The sequence below is a fragment of the Silurus meridionalis genome, chromosome 7 (assembly GCF_014805685.1).
Source record: "Silurus meridionalis isolate SWU-2019-XX chromosome 7, ASM1480568v1, whole genome shotgun sequence".
NCBI classification, from domain to species: domain Eukaryota; kingdom Metazoa; phylum Chordata; class Actinopteri; order Siluriformes; family Siluridae; genus Silurus; species Silurus meridionalis.
Window position 1 is genome coordinate 24,857,769 of NC_060890.1, and position 20,929 is coordinate 24,878,697.

The following is a 20,929-nucleotide window of genomic DNA, read 5'->3' on the forward strand; positions in this document are numbered from 1 at the left end:
GTCTGTATTAGTCTTGTATAGTCTGTTTCAGTCTTGTATAGTCTGTTTTAGTCTTGTATAGTCTGTTTTAGTCTTGTATAGTCTGTATTAGTCTTGTATAGTCTGTTTTAGTCTTGTATAGTCTGTATTAGTCTTGTATAGTCTGTTTTAGTCTTGCATAGTCTGTTTTAGCCTTTTATAGTCTGTATTAGTCTTGTATAGTCTGTATTAGTCTTGTATAGTCTGTTTTAGTCTTGTATTGTCTGTTTCAGTCTTGTATAGTCTGTTTTAGTCTTGTATAGTCTGTTTTAGTCTTGTATAGTCTGTATTAGTCTTGTATAGTCTGTTTTAGTCTTGCATAGTCTGTTTTAGCCTTTTATAGTCTGTATTAGTCTTGTATAGTCTGTATTAGTCTTGTATAGTCTGTTTTAGTCTTGTATTGTCTGTTTTAGTCTTGTATAGTCTGTATTAGTCTTGTATAGTCTGTTTTAGTCTTGTATAGTCTGTATTAGTCTTGTATAGTCTGTTTTAGTCTTGTATAGTCTGTTTCAGTCTTGTATAGTCTGTTTTAGCCTTTTATAGTCTGTATTAGTCTTGTATAGTCTGTATTAGTCTTGTATAGTCTGTTTTAGTCTTGTATAGTCTGTATTAGTCTTGTATAGTCTGTATTAGTCTTGTATAGTCTGTTTTAGTCTTGTATAGTCTGTTTTAGTCTTGTATATTCTGTTTTAGTCTTGTATAGTCTGTATTAGTCTTGTATAGTCTGTATTGTTATGTATAGGTGTTATTTATGTCTGTACTTCTGAGAGTCACTAACAGCTGGAACCAAATTCCTTGTGTGTGTCAACAGACTTGGCTAATAAACCTGATTCTGATTCTGGCTCTGATTCTGATATGTGTCTCTATTTTCCACCTCGAATATCTCTTCCGGTTCATACTCATGGCGCCTCTACATTTTCCCCCTTATTTTTCTAAAACTCTCATTTTTGCTAATCCCTAACCCTAATCCATCAACTGTATCTGCTCACTCGCCTTTATAACATGCATTACATTTACAACATTTTGATGATATAAGGTATGCTAAACTTTATATATAATAAACTTTACTCTATAGCATGATTATTGATTTTGTCTGAACTCTCTTTATACACCGGGTTCTGTGTGAAGCTGAGTATTACACTATATTAATGCTGAGTCATGGTTTTATGTATTAAGCTTGGATTAAAACTATATAAGCAATGTTATATGTTATCTAAAGCAAATTGCTAAATGATATATTACTAGATTTTACTACTGATAGCTGAAGCTGACCTAAGCTAAATTACATGGGTGAACTTTATGCACCCTATTATGCAGGATGAGTAAAGATGCATGCGGTCTCTCTGTTTTCTCCGCATAGCCGAGGTGTTAAACCACATAGGCAGCTTCATACATGACTTCTGACTGAATTTTGCACAGTGCATGATGCACCAGCATTTACCAACGCTATTAAACCTGACTTTTCTACTAAGACTGTCATTCTTGTGTGCACATATTTTTTTTTTTATGTTTTTGTCACTGTGATTTGACCCTGTTTTACATCTGGTCTCTGTTGGTTTCTTTTGATCAGCTCCACCACGCAGACGTTCTGGGACTTCTCTCAGGAGCGTTCTCCACAAACAGTATCGCCAATACCATCTGTTCTCTCTCGCCACTGAGGTTGCTCGATTTATTGAACACCTCTCAACCCCAACTATTCCAGAGAACCCCTGTCTGCCTCCCACTGATTATACTCCTACTTCTCCGGTCCTGTCACCCAATTATTATTCTCCCTTACCTTCACCCTGAACCTGAGTACTCCCTCGTGTCTTCTGCAGCTGCTGAGGCTCACAAGCTCTTTTTTCCCTCAATAAACATGCTTTAATCTCCTATACACGTTGTCTTTGTTCTCTGTCTCTTCAACACACTCAACACACCAGTCAGACTCTATTCTACTCTCCTACAGAAATGCCTGATTATTAATATTTTAATTATACTTGGAGTAAACAGATTACATGAGTTTGGTTAACATACAGGATAAATAGGTTTTACAAGCTACTCCTATTGTATCTAATAAGTTCCATACTAATTATTAGGTTAATTTGTTGGATTAATATTGGTTTGATTAAAACACACGCTAGATAAGGTTGATTAGAATATTTTTCTCGACAACACACACACACACACACACACACACACACACACACACACACACACACACACACACACAGTGAGGAAAATAAGTATTTGAACACCCTGCTATTTTGCAAGTTCTCCCACTTAGAAATCATGGAGGGGTCTAAAATTGTCATCGTAGGTGCATGTCCACTGTGAGAGACATAATCTAAAAAAAAATTCCAGAAATCACAATGTATGATTTTTAAACTATTTATTTGTATGATACAGCTGCAAATAAGTATTTGAACACCTGTCTATCAGCTAGAATTCTGACCCTCAAAGACCTGTTAGTCTGCCTTTAAAATGTCCACCTCCACTACATTTATTATCCTAAATTAGATGCACCTGTTTGAGGTCGTTAGCTGCATAAAGACACCTGTCCTCCCCATACAATCAGTAAGAATCCAACTACTAACATGGCCAAGACCAAAGAGCTGTCCAAAGACACTAGAGACAAAATTGTACACCTCCACAAGGCTGGAAAGGGCTACGGGGAAATTGCCAAGCAGCTTGGTGAAAAAGGTCCACTGTTGGAGCAATCATTAGAAAATGGAAGAAGCTAAACATGACTGTCAATCTCCTCGGACTGGGGCTCCATGCAAGATCTCACCTCGTGGGGTCTCAATGATCCTAAGGAAGGTGAGAAATCAGCCCAGAACTACACGGTAATACACTAAGGCATCATGGTTTGAAATCATGCATGGCACGGAAGGTTCCCCTGCTTAAACCAGCACATGTCCAGGCACGTCTTAAGTTTGCCAATGACCATTTGGATGATCCAGAGGAGTCATGGGAGAAAGTCATGTGGTCAGATGAGACCAAAATAGAACTTTTGGGTCATAATTCCACTAAACGTGTTTGGAGGAAGAAGAATGATGAGTACCATCCCAAAAACACATCCCTACTGTGAAGCATGGGGGTGGTAGCATCATGCTTTGGGGTGTTTTTCTGCACATGGGACAGGGCGACTGCACTGTATTAAGGAGAGGATGACCGGGGCCATGTATTGCGAGATTTTGGGGAACAACCTCCTTCCCTCAGTTACAGCATTGAAGATGGGTTGAGGCTGGGTCTTCCAACATGACAATGACCCGAAGCACACAGCCAGGATAACCAAGGAGTGGCTCTGTAAGAAGCATATCAAGGTTCTGGCGTGGCCTAGCCAGTCTCCAGACCTAAACCCAATAGAGAATCTTTGGAGGAGCTCAAACTCTGTGTTTCTCAGCGACAGGCCAGAACCTGACTGATCTAGAGAAGATCTGTGTGGAGGTGGGCCAAAATCCCTCCTGCAGTGTGTGCAAACCTGGTGAAAACTACAGGAAACATTTGACCTCTGTAATTGCAAACAAAGGCTTCTGTACCAAATATTAACATTGACTTTCTCAGGTGTTCAAATACTTATTTGCAGCTGTATCATACAAATAAATAGTTAAAAATCATATATTGTGATTTCTGGATTTTTTTTAGATTATGTCTCTCACAGTGGACATGCACCTACGATGACAATTTCAGACCCTCCATGATTTCTAAGTGGGAGAACTTGGCAGGGTGTTCAAATACTTATTTTCCTTACTGTATGTATATATATATATATATATATATATATATATATATATATATATATATATATATATATAAATAACAAACACACACATTTTCTCGACACCACACACACACACACACACACACACACACACACACACACACATTATATATATATATCAAACGCACACACACACACACACAGTGTGTGTTCGTGTGTGTTTTATATATATATATATATATATATATATATATATATATATATATATATATATATATATATATATATATATAACACACACACACACACACAAATATATATATATATATATAAACAACACACACACACACACACACACACACACACACACACACACACATATATATAACACACACAATCACACACACCGTGGTGTTAAAGAAACAGGTTTAATAAGACTTATATAATAATAAGACTTATAAGGAATATTACAGTAGGCAGTGTGAGGAACATAAAACTAATCAGAACTGATCACGAATCTCCTCTTCTTCATCTTCTTCATTATCTGTTCAAGTCCAGTAAAAAACAAATTGTCCTCCTGTGTGTGTGTGTGTGTGTGTGTGTGTGTGTGAGGTCACGAGCTGGTGCGTGTAGTGTTGGTCATAACGCTGGCCGCCTGAATGACACGATAACGTTCTCGCAGGTTTCGTCTCCTCATGTGTTCACTGGTGATTTCCAAGACGTTGTTCACGGGGAACCAGCCTTTCTGTCCATCAGACAGACGAATCCCCTCGTACCATCCTGAGGGAGATGAAAAGAAATGTTTAATTTATTAATTTATTTATTCATTTAATATTTAAATGTCTGTACTTAAGAACATTTTCCCAACTGTGTGTCATTTTCATGATGGAAAACGTTTTCCTTCACTCGATCAGACTGTGAAGATGTTCCTCTGGACTCCAACACGTGTCAGTAAAACAGAAAAAGTAGTATAAGTACAGCCAGAGGGATTTGGGATTCAATTTGTTTTATTTTTGAATATTATAATCTAGATGGCCATTAGGGTCATAAGTTCTTCTCTGCTGGTCTAAACTCCTTCAAAATCCCTGACTTATGTTTTCATATATACTCCCTGAATATAGATTAAATTATTGCCAATAGTCTCTTCATTTGATAGCTTTTCATACGTTTTCTATCCAATCACGTCACGCGTTTACCGGGGTCAAAGTGAACTGCTGGGACCGCTCGAATCTTTAACCAATCAGATGACATTCATTTTCTCTGTATGAGATTCCTGTGTGATGCAGCGCTCTGTTCTACTGCATTGATCTCAACAGCGATGCTTTCTATAGACATGGCGTCATGGTGATAGTATTAAGAGGTGGATTGGTTCAGACACCACTGAAGATCTTGTGGAGGAACAGTGCTGAAGCTGAAGATGGCAGGCTGAAACCGTGTGCGAGTAAGCAGTATAAAGACTTTCACTTCCATCAAACACCCATCTGTGCACATAACATCACCGTGGTGTGTGTTATGGTGATGCTGTGTGTGTGTGTGTGTGTGTGTGTGTGTGTGTGTGTGAGTATAAGCTCTAACTAGAGACGGGGGCGGCTTCTCGCTTCTCACCTTCGTTAGTTTTACGGATGACGTTGACGATCTCTAGGGGATCCAGATTTAACTCATCAGCTTGCGTGGCTACGTACTGCTTTACACACTGCACCTGTGGACAGTCTATACACACACACACACACACACACACACCGTTTAAGACAAAAAACAGACATACATGTGTACATACATACATACATACATGTGTACATACATACATATGTATCCACATACACACACAACCAGACAAATGTACACACACACACACACACACACACACACACACACACAGTTTGAGACACAAATGGACATACATGTATATATTCAGATACACACACAACCAGACAAATGTATACACACTCACACACACACACACACACACACACACACACACACACACACACACACACACACACACACACACACACTTACCCCAGTCCTCATATATGACCTCATCCTGCTCCCGGTTTGGATTCTCAGGGTTGGGAAACGCCGCTAGCCATCTGTGCACATCAGACCTGGGTGGAGACGTGACGTGACGTGATGAGGTCACATGATCCATCGTTCACAAATAACGACTGACAAACAATCCACAGCTCGAGCAACATGTGTGTTTTAATGGTGCATGTTTTCCCCCCCACAATATCCCTCGACTCTGCCCCTTTCTCTGTGTGAATTCATTCAGAGTCAACACCATTGGTTTTTATGACTTTTGCCCCTCCCATACAGGCGTATGCACTTCTTGCCCCATCCAAACAAACAAACAAATAAATAAATGTGCTTTGGAAATAACGAATAAACGAGGCGTCTAGACGGTCGTCTCGGCGAGTCCTCGTTTGTTTCGTGATTGTCACAAGTGCACATTCCTCATTTGTTTGTGACGTGAAAACCCCAATAGGAAATAAACATTATTCCAGTGAAATTATTTATTTCTATCACTGCGTTATCAGCCCTTATCCAGAGCGACTTCAGTTATCTCTCCGTTATACAACAGAGCAATTCAGGGTCAAGGGCCTTGCCCAAGGGCCCAGCAGGACCCCTCATCCCCTGCTTAACCCATCAGCTTCTGATCAGACATCCAGCATCTTCTCCATCCAGCTACAACTTTCCTACTGGGTTACTGATCAGAAGGTTGGGGGTTCAAACATTCTATTTTTCTTTCCTTCTCTTTTGCTTTTACATTTTCAATCTTCTTTCTTTCACTTTGTATTTCTTTCTTTCTTTCTTTCTTTCTTTCTTTCTTTCTTTCTTTCTTTCTTTCTCTTTGTATTTCTTTCTTTCTTTCTTTCTTTCTTTTACTCTTATATTTCTTTCTATTCTGCTTTCGTTCTTTCTTTCTCTTTTCTTTCACATTTTCACTCTTCTTTCTTTCACTTTGTATTTCTTTCTTTCTTTCTTTCTTTCTTTCTTTCTTTCTTTCTTTCTTTCTTTCTCTTTGTATTCCTTTCTTTCTTTTACTTTGTATTTCTTTCTTTCTTTCTTTCTTTCTTTCTTTCTTTCTTTTACTCTTGTATTTCTTTCTATTCTGCTTGCTTTCTTTCTTTCGTTCGTTCATTTCCTCTTCTTTCTTTCACTTTGTATTTCTTTCTTTCTTCCTTTCTTTCACTTTGTATTTCTTTCTTTCTTCCTTTCTTTCTTTCTTTCTTTCTTTCTTTCTCTTTGTATTTCTTTCTTTCTTTCTTTCTTTCTTTCTTTCTTCCTTTCTTTCACTTTGTATTTCTTTCTTTCTTTCTTCCTTTCTTTCTTTCTTTCTTTCTTTTACTCTTGTCTTTTCTTTTCTGCTTTCTTTCGTCCATTCGTTCTTTCTTTCTATCACTTTGTATTTCTTTCTTTCTTTCTTTCTTTCTTTCTTTCTTTCTTTCTTTCTTTCACTTTGTATTTCTTTCTTTCTTTCTTTCTTTCACTTTGTATTTCTTTCTTTCTTTCTTTCACTTTGTATTTCTTTCTTTCTTTCTTTCTTTCTTTCTTTCTTTCTTTCTTTCTTTCTTTCTCTTTTCTTTCTTTTACTCTTGTATTTCTTTCTTTCCTCTTGTATTTCTTTCTTTCTTCCTTTCTTTCTTTCTTTCTTTCCTCTTGTATTTCTTTCTTTCTTTCTTTCTTTCTTTCACTCTTGTATTTCTTTCTTTTCTGCTTTCTTCGTTCTTTCTTTTTCTATCGCTCTTTCACTCATGTATTTCTTTTTCACTCTTGTCTTTTTTCTTTCTTTCTTTCTTGTATTTCTTTCTTTCTTTCTTTCTTTCTTTCTTTCTTTCTTTCTTTTACTCTTGTATTTCTTTCTATTCTGCTTGCTTTCTTTCTTTCGTTCGTTCATTTCCTCTTCTTTCTTTCACTTTGTATTTCTTTCTTTCTTCCTTTCTTTCACTTTGTATTTCTTTCTTTCTTCCTTTCTTTCTTTCTTTCTTTCTTTCTTTCTTTCTTTCTTTCTTTCTTTCTTGTATTTCTTTCTTTCTTTCTTTCTTTCTTTCTTTCTTTCTTTTATCACTTTGTATTTCTTTCTTTCTTTCTTCCTTTCTTTCTTTCTTTCTTTCTTTTACTCTTGTCTTTTCTTTTCTGCTTTCTTTCGTCCATTCGTTCTTTCTTTCTATCACTTTGTATTTCTTTCTTTCTTTCTTTCTTTCTTTCTTTCTTTCTTTCTTTCTTTCACTTTGTATTTCTTTCTTTCTTTCTTTCTTTCTTTCTTTCTTTCTTTCTTTTACTCTTGTATTTCTTTCTTTTCTGCTTTGTTTCGTCCGTTCGTTCTTTCTCTCACTCTTTTATGTCTTTGTTTCTTTGTTTCTTTCTTTCACTCTTGTATTTCTTTCTTTTCTGCTTTCTTTCGTTCTTTCTTTTTCTATCGCTCTTTCACTCATGTATTTCTTTTTCACTCTTGTCTTTTTTCTTTCTTTCTTTCTTTCTTTCTTTCTTTCTTTCTTTCTTTCTTTCTTTCTTTCTTGTATTTCTTTCTTTCCTGCTTTCGTTCGTTCGTTCATCCTTTCTCTCTCTCTCTCTCTCTCTCTCTCTCTCTCTCTCTCTCTCTCTCTCTCATTTCTTCCTTGAACAGATGTGTATAAAATGTCCCTCAAAAACCATCACACATCTGAACCCTTGGACTCTGGACTCTGCACATCTCCTCCCTCTTACTGTCTTCTACTGAATGACTGAAGCTCCAGGAAGTGCAGCACTCACTCAGACGGTGCTTTTAGGAGCCTCTCCATGATGCGTCCCTGATGGTTCTCCAGCAGCGTGAGGCAGAAGCAGTTCTCCAGGTTCACGCTCATCGCCTGCTCTCCCATAGCGTGAACCTGCACCAGAGAGCGGTGGGCGTGGTCAATCACTACGTAGCGCTCCGAGCTGCAGGACAGCAACACACAGGCACAGGGGGTTAGAACACATCTTTATCTGCTCATAGCAACCACCTGATTCATCTACACCTCTTTGGGGCCCTTGAGAGAGGCCCTTCACCCTCAACTGCTCAGGTGTTGAAATAACAAATGTAAATGTATATTTTATTCATAGATTTCTATATGACAAGTAAAAATAACCTTTCTTTCTTTCTTTCTTTCTTTCTCTCTCGTTAAGTTTTCCTTCTTTCTTTCTTTCTTTCTTTCTTTCTTTCTTTAAGTTTTCTTTCTTTTTTCCTTCTTGCTTTCTTTCTGTTGTATTTCTTCCTTTCCTTTTTCACTCTTCTTTCTTTCTTTCTTTCTTTCTTTCTTTCTTTCTTTCTTTCTTTCTTTCTTTCTTTCTTTCTCTCTTTCTTTTACTCTTGTATTTCTTCCTTTCTTCCTTTCTTTAACTCTTGTATTTCTTTCTTGTTAAGTTTTCTTTCTTCCTTTCTCTTTTTATTACGCTTTCTTTCTTTCATTCTTTCTTTCTTTATCTTTCTTTCTAAGTTTTCTTTCTTTCTTTGTCTCATTAAGTTTTCTTTCTTTCTTTCTTTCTTTCTTTCTTTCTTTCTTTCTTTCTTTCTTTCTTGATATCCTGATGTAAACTCATCCCTCAGACTCTCACCTTTTCTTGGTGGCTAAGATGAGCAGATCGTTGAAGAGGAAGAGGTAGACGGGTGTGAGTTTGGGCTTTATATTAAACAGAGTTCCACTTTTGGCCATTTCCTGCAGCTCTCCTCGCTTCTCCAGGAATCGGTTCTGCGAGATCACGGGTACGGCCTGAGAAACAAACACACACCACCTTTAAAATCATTTCCATCGTATTTAACGTCCGTAAATGACTGTTGATCACATCATTTTTTATGTTTTATTTTATATCGTAACTGGAATCATGACCTGGATTGTTTTCTACAACACAGATAATCAGAATCTCATTAGCAGGTAAGTAAACATTATTCTTTGAAATTCATTTAAATGAATTCAAATATAGAATCTCATATTATAATAGAATCATCGATTTTACTGTTCTAGGATCAGAAATACTGCCATGATGGCACCAAACTCCCCAAAAGCGGCAACTTAGAATTACCAATCCACCCCCTGGCATATTCTTGGAAACTGGGAGGAGTTCAGGAGCCGTATTTTTCCAACAGGAAAGATCACATGACTTTTAATCGGACGTTCACGGCACAAACGCGTGTCCACGTCCGTCTCACCTTCAGCTTATCAAACTCCAGAGTCTTGTTGATCTCTATGAGCTCCTCCATCTGTTTCATCTTCCCCACCTGGGTGTTACACTCATCTATGATCTGTGTGAGAGAGAGAGAGAGAGAGAGAGAGAGCGAAAGAGAGAGCGAGCGAGCGAGCGAGAGAGAGAGAGAGAGAGAGAGAGAGAGGACAAGAATTTTAGAATTCATGCAACAACTGCTACTGGCCACACCACAAAGAGTAATTTCATGCTAGCAGATGTCTACAGCTATAATCGTCTTGAAATGTGGACTGTAACGCTGAGAGCCCAATTTTGATCTTAAAATAAGCTCCACTCTTCAGGGAAGATGTTGCCCTGTGTAAGCTCCATGTAAAGCAGATCTTCATGAAGCTGGTTTGGGTCTCCTAGTTCAAGTGAGGAGAAAATATTATACTGTTTCGAGGAAGAAGCACATATGGGTGCCCTAATACCTTGTATACAAAAGTTATTCTGGGAATATTCTGGGAATATTTGTGGAATCCGCCGTGGCTATCGGCGAGGTCAGGACACGGTTCCTGATGTGATTACCTTAGACACAGCAGCCAGAGCCTTTGAGGCCATTTCTTCCTGTTTGGTGCCCACTGCGGTTCTCTTCAGGATGTTCTAATAAACAAGAAATCTGTGTTTATATAATATCCATAGGAAAGCAGGAGAGGGGAAAGAGAACAGTGTGTATACAGTGAGGGGAAATGATCAGGTTTAATGGTAGGTTTATTTGAACAGTGAAAAAAAATCCAGAACATTTTTTTTTCAAAAACGTTATAAACTCATTTGCATTTTAATGCAAGTTTATCGCCCCTTCGCAAAACACGGCTTAGTACTTGTAGGTAAAACCCTTGTTGGCCATCACAAAGGCCAGATGTTTCTTGTTTGCACACATCTCAAGAGAGAGTTTTGCTTTTGCAGATCCTCTCCAAGTCATTAAGGTTTCCAGGCTGACGTTCAGACGGATTTTCTATGGGATTGAGGTCTGGAGACTTGCTAGGCCACTCCAGGAGCTTAAAGTACATCTTCCTGAGCCACTCCTTTGTTTTCTTGGCCGTCATTGTCATGCTGGAATACCCATCCACCTCGCGTCTTCAATTCCCTGGCTGTGGGAAGGAGGTTCCCATCAAAGATTTGATGATACATGGCCCCGTCTATCATCCCTTTGATGTCCATAAAAATACCCCATAATGTTTCCACTTCGATTTTTTTTTTCACCCAGTTCTCCTCTCAATCATTTAGATGTTCACTGGCATGTTAACTTCAGACGGGCCTGCACATGCGCTTTCCGGAGCAGAGGAACCTTGCGGATGCTGCAGGATTTCAGTCCTTCACGGCGTAGTGTGTTACCAATTGTTTTGTTGGTGACTATGGTTCCCGCTGCCCTGAGATCATTGACAAGATCCTCACATGTAGTTCTGGGATCACCGTTCCTCACCGTTTTCATGATCATTGAAACTCCATGAGGGGAGATCTTGCATGGAGCCCCAGACCGATGAAGATTGACAGTTATTTTGTGTTTTTTCCTGTACTGTTGTCACTTTCTTACCAAACTGCTTGGTGATGATCTTGTAGCCCATTCCAGCCTTATGTATGTCTACAATCTTGTCTCTGACATCCTTGGACAGCTCTTTGGTCTTGAGAGTTTGGAATCTGATTGATTGCTTCTTTGGACAGGTGTCTTTTAGACAGGTAACGAGCTGATATCAGAAGCACTGCCTTTAAGTCGTTTCTTATACTTATTTCACTCATAATACAAATCAATTTATAACTTTTTAAATGCGTTGTTCTGGATTTTTTTTTCAGTGGGCAAATGTACAAAATCAGCAGGAGATCAAAGAATACCCCCCCACCAATATATATATATATATATATATATATATATATATATATATATATATATATATATATATATATATATATAAAATGTGGTCCCCATGTTACGATGGTTCAATTTATGATTTTTCAGTCTTACGATGATAATAGCGATATGACAAACACAGCAGGCAAAAAAGCGTAGACTCCGCCCTTCAATCGTGAACCGGTGCCACATAAATATTAACTGTATAGTTTAATTAGTATAGTTTTATTAAGCTCTGTGTTTTGCTAAATTATGTACCGTAAATGAATACATTATTTTATATTTTACAAATTCCTCTTTTTTCATGTTTAAACCACAAGGGGGTATAAACTTTTGCACTGAACTCTATGCAGTTTAAATCCAGTGAAACATCAAGAGGACTGAAAAGCTGTAACTACGTGGAAGCAAAAATAATCTTTTTGCCTTTTCTGTGCATATTTCATACATATTTCACTTTTAGCTACGATACAGGATTTCGTTCTCGATGACTCGAACAGTCTACACCTGTTAATGCAACATTCCACAACAAAACACTGAAACGCACTTCACATTCCGGTTTGTCTACCTCAATCAGAATCTTGATGCGTGTGATTCGCTGGAAGGGCAGCAGCAGAAAGGAGGAAAAGGGCAGGCGCTGGCATACGGGGGCCTCCTGTAGATGAGCGATCGCCGTCGCAAAGCCCGTGTTAGTCTGCCTGCGAGAGGAAACGAGCCACAAACCCATCAGACCATTTAACATATAGCACACGTAGCCGGGTCAGTCATTTTTACTTCATTAAAGCTGCAGTCTGTAAATTTTACTTCATTAAAGTGGCAGTCTATAAATTTTACTTAATTAAAGCTGCAGTCTATAAATTTTACTTCATTAAAGATGCAGTCTATAAATTTTACTTCATTAAAGCTGCAGTCTATAAATTTTACTTTATTAAAGCTGCAGTCTATAAATTTTACTTCATTAAAGATGCAGTCTATAAATTTTACTTCATTAAAGATGCAGTCTATACATTTTACTTCATAAAAGCAGACAGTCTATAAATTTTACTTTATTAAAGCTGCAGTCTATAAATTTTACTTCATTAAAGCTGACAGTCTATAAATTTTACTTTATTAAAGCTGCAGTCTATAAATTTTACTTTATTAAAGCTGCAGTCTATAAATTTTACTTCATTAAAGATGCAGTCTATAAATTTTACTTCATTAAAGATGCAGTCTATACATTTTACTTCATTAAAACTGCAGTCTATAAATGTTACTTTATTAAAGCTGCAGTCTATAAATTTTACTTTATTAAAGCTGCAGTCTATACATTTTACTTCATAAAAGCAGACAGTCTATACATTTTACTTTATTAAAGCTGACAGTCTATAAATTTTACTTCATTAAAGCGGCAGTCTATAAATTTTACTTTATTAAAGATGCAGTCTATACATTTTACTTCATAAAAACTGCAGTCTATAAATTTTACTTTATTAATGCTGCAGTCTATAAATTTTACTTCATTAAAGTGGCAGTCTATAAATTTTACTTTATTAATGCTGCAGTCTATAAATTTTACTTTATTAAAGCTGCAGTCTATAAATTTTACACCATTAAAGTTGCAGTCTGTAATTTTACTTTTTTTTTAATTAAAGGTGCAGTCTGTACTTCTAAATGTATAATTTAAAACTATTAAATTAAAGTATTTAAGTATCAGTTCATTAAAGCTCATTAAAGCTGCAGTCTGTAAATTTTACTTCATTAAAGCTACATTCATTATTTTTTACTTTATTAAAGCTGAATTTTGTAAGTTTCACTTCTTTAAAGCTGCATTCTGTAATTGTATTTAAATAAAGCTGCATTTTGTTATTTTTAGTTCTTCATTAAAGCTGCATTTTGTAATTTCTTCTTAAATAAAGCTGCATTATGTAAGTTTTACTTCATTAGTGCTGCATTCTTTATTTTTTTATCATTAAAGCTGAATTTTGTCATTTTTACTTCATTAAAGCTGCATTTAGTAATTGTATTTAAATAAAGCTGCATTTTGTAAGTTGTAATTAAGTTATAAGTAAGCTGCATTCTTTATTTTTTATTATTAAAGCTGAATTTTGTCATTTTTACCTCATTAAAGCTGAATTTTGTCATTTTTAGTTCTTTATTAAAGCTGCATTCTGTAAGTTTTACTTCTTTATTATAGCTGCAGTCTATAAATTTTGGTTGCAGTCTGTAATTTTCACTTCTTTATTATCTGCACTTCTAAATGTATCATTTAAAACTATTAATTATGTAATTAGATGTTTGTTTTATGTTATGTTTGTTTTCATACATTTGCCTGTGGACACCGGTGGGCTTTTAGAATTAGTGCTTAATTTTATTTAATAGAAATAAATCATTTTAATGTTAATTTGATAGAAAGACTTTTGTAGTGTTTACTCACAGCACTACAAACTAATTTGGGTATTTACATAGAACGCAGAGGAACTAAAACAGTGTTAGCGAGGAGTCGGAAAACATGATGACTGATATGTGCAGAATAACTGGCTTTTATTATTCCTGTAAATATCACCGTGAACAGTGAAGAACAGGTCTGGTGATGGAAAAGTCCCCAGAATCGTCCCCTTCCTGTTTCTTACTTTTTTTCTTTTCTATTGCAAAAGAATGACCTGAATCATCTGTATAAAAAAGGTGATGTTTATAGTGTGTAACAATTTAGACAAACATGAAAGGATGTAATTACACATACAGGAAGTAAATGTTTATAGACCTGTAATGATTATCAGATTCTAATCGTGTCATGCATAGTTTTATTTCATACCTTCTGCATTACTGCTGCAGTCTTTCATTTTTACTTTTTCATAAAGCTTCTTTTTGTAATTTTTACTTCTTAATAAAAGATCAATTATGTAGCTGTTACTTCATTAAAGCTGCTTGTTGTAATTTTTACTTGATTAAAGCTGCATTCTATTTTTTTTAACTTCATTAAAGCTTAGATTTTGTAATTTTTACTTCTTAATGTACTTTTTTACTTGCTTTTTGTAATCTTTACTTAAATAAAGCTGATTTTGTCATTTTTACTTCATTAAAGCTTTAATTTTTTTATTTTTGATTTAATAAAGCTGCATTTTGTAATGTTTTACTTCTTAATTAAAGCTGCATTTTGTCATTTTTACTTAATTAAAGCTTTATTCTTTATTATTTACTTCATTCATTTTTTTATTTTGTCATTTTTACTTCTTCATTAAAGCCACAATTTGTAAATTTGACTTATTTTTATTAAAGTTGTCTTTTGTAATTTTTACTTAAATACAGCTGCATCTTTTTCTTCATTAAAGCTGCATTTTGTAAGTTTCACTTAATTAAAGATGCAATTTGTCATTTTTACTTCTTGATTGTAGCTCATTAAAGCTGCAGTCCGTAATTTACATTTTTTCACTGCAGATTATTAAATCTTATTAAACTGATGATCATCTGACTCAAATATTTACCAGCCCAGAAACAAGCCCTTGCTGGAATGATGTTGCTCAGGTAGCATACTGTAATTATTAAAGTTAAAGTTACGTTGTCTCGTTTTTACTGTGTACTGTGTACCACTGTGTACAGTAGAAATGACAATAAAAGCCTCTTGACTTGACGTAAAGAAAGATGATAAAACATTTTTGTATAGATAGATATATTTTATTATTTACACTATCTATAGCTAAATGTTTGTGGACTCCTACTGTAGGGGAAGTGAGGATCCCTGGGGTGCAGTCAGCATTCAAATTCATTTACAGTTATTTAATAGGTTTGAGGGTCAGAACTCTATAGAAGAAGACTTTCCACTCCAACCCATGGAAAGCGTATTTTCCTGGAGCTGAGAAAAATTTACTGTCATCCAAAGTCTTCCTAAAAGAATTGTGTGCCTCCAATGTTGCGGTAACAGTTTGGGCAAGAACCACATATGGGTAGAAAAGTCAGGTGACCCAATACTTTTGGCCCCATTGTTTATTTATTTGTTTTTTCTTTATTTATGTAAGGCTTTTTAAAGCACTATACAAATGAATTTAAATTGAATTGAACTGAATTAAATGTCATCCAAGAAAAGTCGTTATCATGACAGGCCAACAGGGGGTGCTAACAGTTACATACTGCCTCTTTAATTTCCCGAAAAAAGTCAACCATACAGTCCTACACTGTTGTAGGATGTAAAAAGTGCCTACAATTCTGTGTATTATAATAAATTATAATATTATAATTATATGACAATTAAGTGTATATGTAATGAGATGATTCTTACATAAGTGAGGTGAAGGTCTTCTCCTGGTAAATCTGGTTGCGGATATAATCTATGTACGCGGGGAAGTTGTGCTGTGCGTGGTAATTGATGATCTCACAGATGTTCGTGAGGAGTAAACTTTCATCCAGATGGTCCTCCAAGTCCTTCAGGAACCTGAGAAATTCAGCGTTTCGTTTTTTTCAACAATGGGACAAAAAGCCGTACTGTGTAGAGAAGTGAAAGAAACGTTTTTCTCACTCACTTCTCGCTGACTTCTCGGATGCGCAGGATGTTGGAGAAGAGAGTCTTTTTGTCTCGGTTAATGAGGTTATCACTGAGTTCTCGTGACTCCATGAAATGGTCGGTCAGGACGCGCAGGGAACGCAAGTACGACACTTCTGATGTCAAAACCTCGTACATGCTCTGCAACACACACACACACACACACACACACACACAGGTCACAAATTATAATATGCACACAGTTTAATTCATACCCCAGAAGAAAGAAAGACAGAAAGAAAAAGAAAGAAAAAGAAAGAAAGAAAGAAGAGTAAAAGAAAGAAAGAAAGAAAGAAAGAAAGAAAGAAAGAAGAGAAAGAAAGAAAGAAAGAAAGAAAGAAAGAAAGAATGAATGAAAGAAAGAAAGAGAGTAAAAGAAAGACAGACAGAGAGAGAAAAATATTACAGTAAAAGAAATAAAGAAAGAAATACAAGAGTGAAAGAAAGAAAGAAAGAAAGAAAGAAAGAAAGAAAGAAAGAAAGAAAGAAAGAAATACAAGAGTGAAAGAAAGACATGTAAAAGAAAAGTAAGAAAGAAAGAAAGAAAGAAGAAAGAAGAAGAAAGAAAGAAAGAAGAAGAAAGAAAGAAAGAAGAAGAAAGAAAGAAATACAAGAGTGAAAGAAAGATAGACATGTAAAAGAAAAGTAAGAAAGAAAGACAGAAGGAAAGAAAGAAAGAAAGAAAGAAAGAAAGAAAGAAAGAAAGAAAGAAAGAAAGAAAGAAAGAAAAAGAGTAAAAAAGAAAGAAATACAAGCGTGAAAGAAAGACATGTCAAAGAAAAAGTAAGAAAGACAGACAGACAGACAGACAGACAAACAGAAGAGTAAAAAAGAAAGAAAGAAAGAAAGAAAGAAAGAAAGAAAGAAAGAAAGAAAGACAGAGAGAGAAAAATATTACAGTAAAAGAAATAAAGAAAGAAATACAAGAGTGAAAGAAAGAAAGAAAGAAAGAAAGAAAGAAAGAAAGAAAGAAAGAAAGAAAGAAAGAAATACAAGAGTGAAAGAAAGACATGTAAAAGAAAGAAAGAAAGAAAGAAAGAAAGAAAGAAAGAAAGAAAGAAAGAAAGAAAGAAAGAAAGAAAGAAAGAAAGAAAGAAAGAAAGAAAGAAAGAAAGAAAGAAAGAAAGAAAGAAAGAAAGAAAGAAAGAAAGAAAGAACCCCAGGCCTCCTCACCTCACCTACATCAGTACCTGACTTTACTAACACAGTTGTGGTTGAATAAAATCTCACTCACATCTCCACAAAATCTAGTGGAACATCTTCCCAGAAGAATTGAGGTTATAATAAAAACAAATGTGGACTGCGATGTTTATAAAGAAGCACCTTCTTACGCTCACACACTGCTGCTAAACAGATCCTGTTATTCTGAGGTCTGCTTTAAATTCACTTCTACGAGAAATAAATTCTTCACTCACTCTTCTCCATCCACTCGAACACCCCAACACCCCCCCCCAATCACCTCCTGGTACTTGCACTCCTCCGGCGTGATGGTGTTCAGAATGCCGCTTTCCTGGACTGCAGGCTGGTCCTGCCACAGCGTTCTCTGGAATGAATTTGTACCGCTCCTCACACCTTCAGCGCCGGAACCCGAGCTGTGATCCATCCGGTAATCGGCGCTCGTCTTACTGATGCTGCGACACACCGTCTGCCGGCGGATCTCCTTCGTTATGAAGGTTTCGGTGTAAATCTGGTACAGAAGCTCTGGAAAATAGAAACGTATACATACGTGTACTATATGGGTGTAGGTTGAGTTCTCTTTAGAGGACAGACAGTAAATCTGCACCGTGAGATACTACATATATGTATATATATATATATATATATATATATATATACAGGACTGTCTACAGGAAATGCGAATCATTCATCACGCTGAAAACAACCGGGCATGAAAAGGTAGAGCTGCACGGCATCAGGAGAAAAGCTTCACCGATGGTGATTTTTAAACGCACGACGATGCCAAAAGATAAACTCTCGAGAGAAATAGTTGTGAAAGGAAGGAGGAAGACAGTGAACATTGACTTTCTTGGTAGGCTACTGTTTAGATACAAGCCGTGTAACAGACACTGTCTTTCATTAAAGCCTGTGTAAAGTTCATTAGTTTCAGTGTAGACAGGCTTATAGACAGGTGCGGCTTATTTATGTTCAAAATAAAGATCTTTGTCAAATTCAGTGGGTGCGGCTTATATATGGGTGCGTTTAATAGTCCGGAAATTACGGTAATCTAATATATATATAGCAACCACTCACGCAAGAACGTATATGTTGTAAATTGAAAGTGTGCCTAATTGTTATGGCTACATGAGGTTTAATTGAATTGTCAGGGAGTCTCCAGCCGTAGATTTTACATAAAAAAAGAAATGCTAATAATAATAATTTGGCGTGGGGTGAAAGGAGTAACACCAGCCTGAAAAATGGCCGCCAAATCAAAACAATGGGAGACAAATGATTGGCATATTTTAGAGGTAGCGCTGAATTAAAAGGATGATTATACCATCAGGCATATGAGCCTCCATGTCCAGTGACTTCTTTCGAGGGAGGGCAATAGGACGTCTGGGAAAAGAAGGAAATGATACAACTAGCAGGAAGTCCATAAAAGGAAAATGTACAGCACAATATACAGGATATAAATATATAAATATTACAGTATGAATAGAGGATGCGATTACTTTTGCTCTTTGTTTTCAGACTCTCCAGCAGAACCGCTTTGTTCATCGTCACCTAAAAAAGAAAAGTCGAGGAATTAGTTCGAGAACGTAATGTCCTTCTGCTTGTTGTTCTTAAAACTCTGAGAATACTTATCCTCTGCAGCAGAGGTAGCTCTCGGTCTGCCTTTTCTAGGACAGACCTCATGAGAGCCTGTTTCTTCTTGATGGTTTTGGTGACTGCATAGATTCTTGATGTTGTATGGATTTGTGCAGTATTTGTAGTAGCACTGATAGGGCTTTAGTCTACATGCTGTTTCATTGTTTGGATGTTTTCAGTATTAATATACACCAGGGTTCCAGACTGCGACTAAAATGGTCACGTTTGCTAACAAAAATAATAAATTGCGAGTAATATTTGTGCCGAGATCGCCACCTGCGACCATATAAATGTACACGTTATGACTGTGTAATCTGCATGTTGTGACTTTTTGTGTGCGTTTTATCACATCATTTGTTGAAATAATAAGAGAAATTGCGGGAAAACTGATTTCATTTCCCCGAACAGATCATTTAGGAAACGACACGGTACGAAAACACTGCGATAGTCAAAAGCATAAAAATGCTCGTGATCACATAATGGCGAAAAGCGTGCCACAGAAAACACCAATAAAAAATACAATTCAACACTGCCTATATGATCGCTTCAGTTCCCAGGCCAGGCTGTGAAATGATGGCAGATGTACACGTGACAGGATGACTGGGAGTAAGTGTTTTTAAATGTTTAAGTTCATTCTTGTGTGACACTTAAAAATATCATTTGGCACCTGTTGTTTTTCCCATAGTTTTTCTCACTACTCCACACGCACTCCTCAACTAATACACATCCACCACACACGCACTCCTCAACCACTCCACACGCACCACACACGCACTCCTCAACCACTCCACACGCACTCCTCAACCACTCCACACGCACTCCTCAACCACTCCACACGCACTCCTCAACCAATACACATCCACCACACACGCGCTCCGCAACCACTCCACACGCACTCCTCAACCACTCCAAACGCACTCCTCAACCAATACACATCCACCACACACGCACTCCTCAACCACTCCACACGCACCACACACGCACTCCTCAACCACTCCAAACGCACTCCTCAACTAATACACATCCACCACACGCACTCCTCAACCACTCCACACGCACCACACACGCACTCCTCAACCACTCCACACGCACTCCTCAACCACTCCACACGCACTCCTCAACCAATACACATCCACCACACACGCACTCCAACCACTCCACACGCACTCCTCAACCACTCCACACGCACTCCTCAACCAATACACACACACACCACACACGCACTCCTCAACCACTCCACACGCACTCCTCAACCACTCCACACGCACTCCTCAACCAATACACATCCACCACACACGCACTCCTCAACCACTCCACGCACTCCTCAACCACTCCACACGCACTCCTCAACCAATACACACGCACTCCTCAACCAATACACATCCACCACACGCACTCCTCAACCACTCCACACGCACCACACGCACTCCTCAACCACTCCACACACACACACGCACTCCTCAACCACTCCACACGCACCACACGCACTCCGCAACCACACCACACGCACTCCTCAACCACTCCACCTGCACTTCTCAACCAATACACATCTACCACACATGCACTGCTCAACCACTCCACACACACCACACACGCACTCCTCAACCACTCCACACGCACTCCTCAACCACTCCACACGCACTCCTCAACCACTCCACACGCACCACACACACTCCTCAACCACTCCACACACTCCTCAACCACTCCACACGCACTCCTCAACCACTCCACACGCACTCCTCAACCAATACACATTTACCACACACGCACTTCTCAACCACTCCACACGCACTCCTCAACCACCCCACACGCACTCCTCAACCAATACACATCTACCACACATGCACTG

At 37.4% G+C, this 20,929-nt stretch overlaps 1 protein-coding gene across 7 annotated transcripts in view; it reads right to left on the reverse strand.

Moving 5' to 3' along the window:
- Positions 1 to 4,127: 4,127 nt before the first annotated feature.
- Positions 4,128 to 20,929, reverse strand: part of arhgef15b (Rho guanine nucleotide exchange factor 15b) — a 32,849-nt gene continuing 16,047 nt past the window's right edge. For all 7 annotated transcript variants that reach the window (XM_046854359.1, XM_046854361.1, XM_046854360.1 and 4 more), the window contains 13 exons: positions 18,945 to 18,996; positions 18,770 to 18,828; positions 17,735 to 17,976; positions 16,256 to 16,416; positions 16,015 to 16,167; positions 12,328 to 12,457; positions 10,445 to 10,519; positions 9,885 to 9,977; positions 9,293 to 9,447; positions 8,471 to 8,635; positions 5,738 to 5,823; positions 5,324 to 5,428; positions 4,128 to 4,498 (listed from right to left, as the gene is read on the reverse strand). In XM_046854359.1, coding sequence (XP_046710315.1) covers positions 4,332 to 4,498; positions 5,324 to 5,428; positions 5,738 to 5,823; positions 8,471 to 8,635; positions 9,293 to 9,447; positions 9,885 to 9,977; positions 10,445 to 10,519; positions 12,328 to 12,457; positions 16,015 to 16,167; positions 16,256 to 16,416; positions 17,735 to 17,976; positions 18,770 to 18,828; positions 18,945 to 18,996 — 1,643 coding nt within the window. In that variant the 3' untranslated portion in view covers positions 4,128 to 4,331. The remainder of the gene's footprint in view (positions 4,499 to 5,323; positions 5,429 to 5,737; positions 5,824 to 8,470; positions 8,636 to 9,292; positions 9,448 to 9,884; positions 9,978 to 10,444; positions 10,520 to 12,327; positions 12,458 to 16,014; positions 16,168 to 16,255; positions 16,417 to 17,734; positions 17,977 to 18,769; positions 18,829 to 18,944; positions 18,997 to 20,929) is intronic.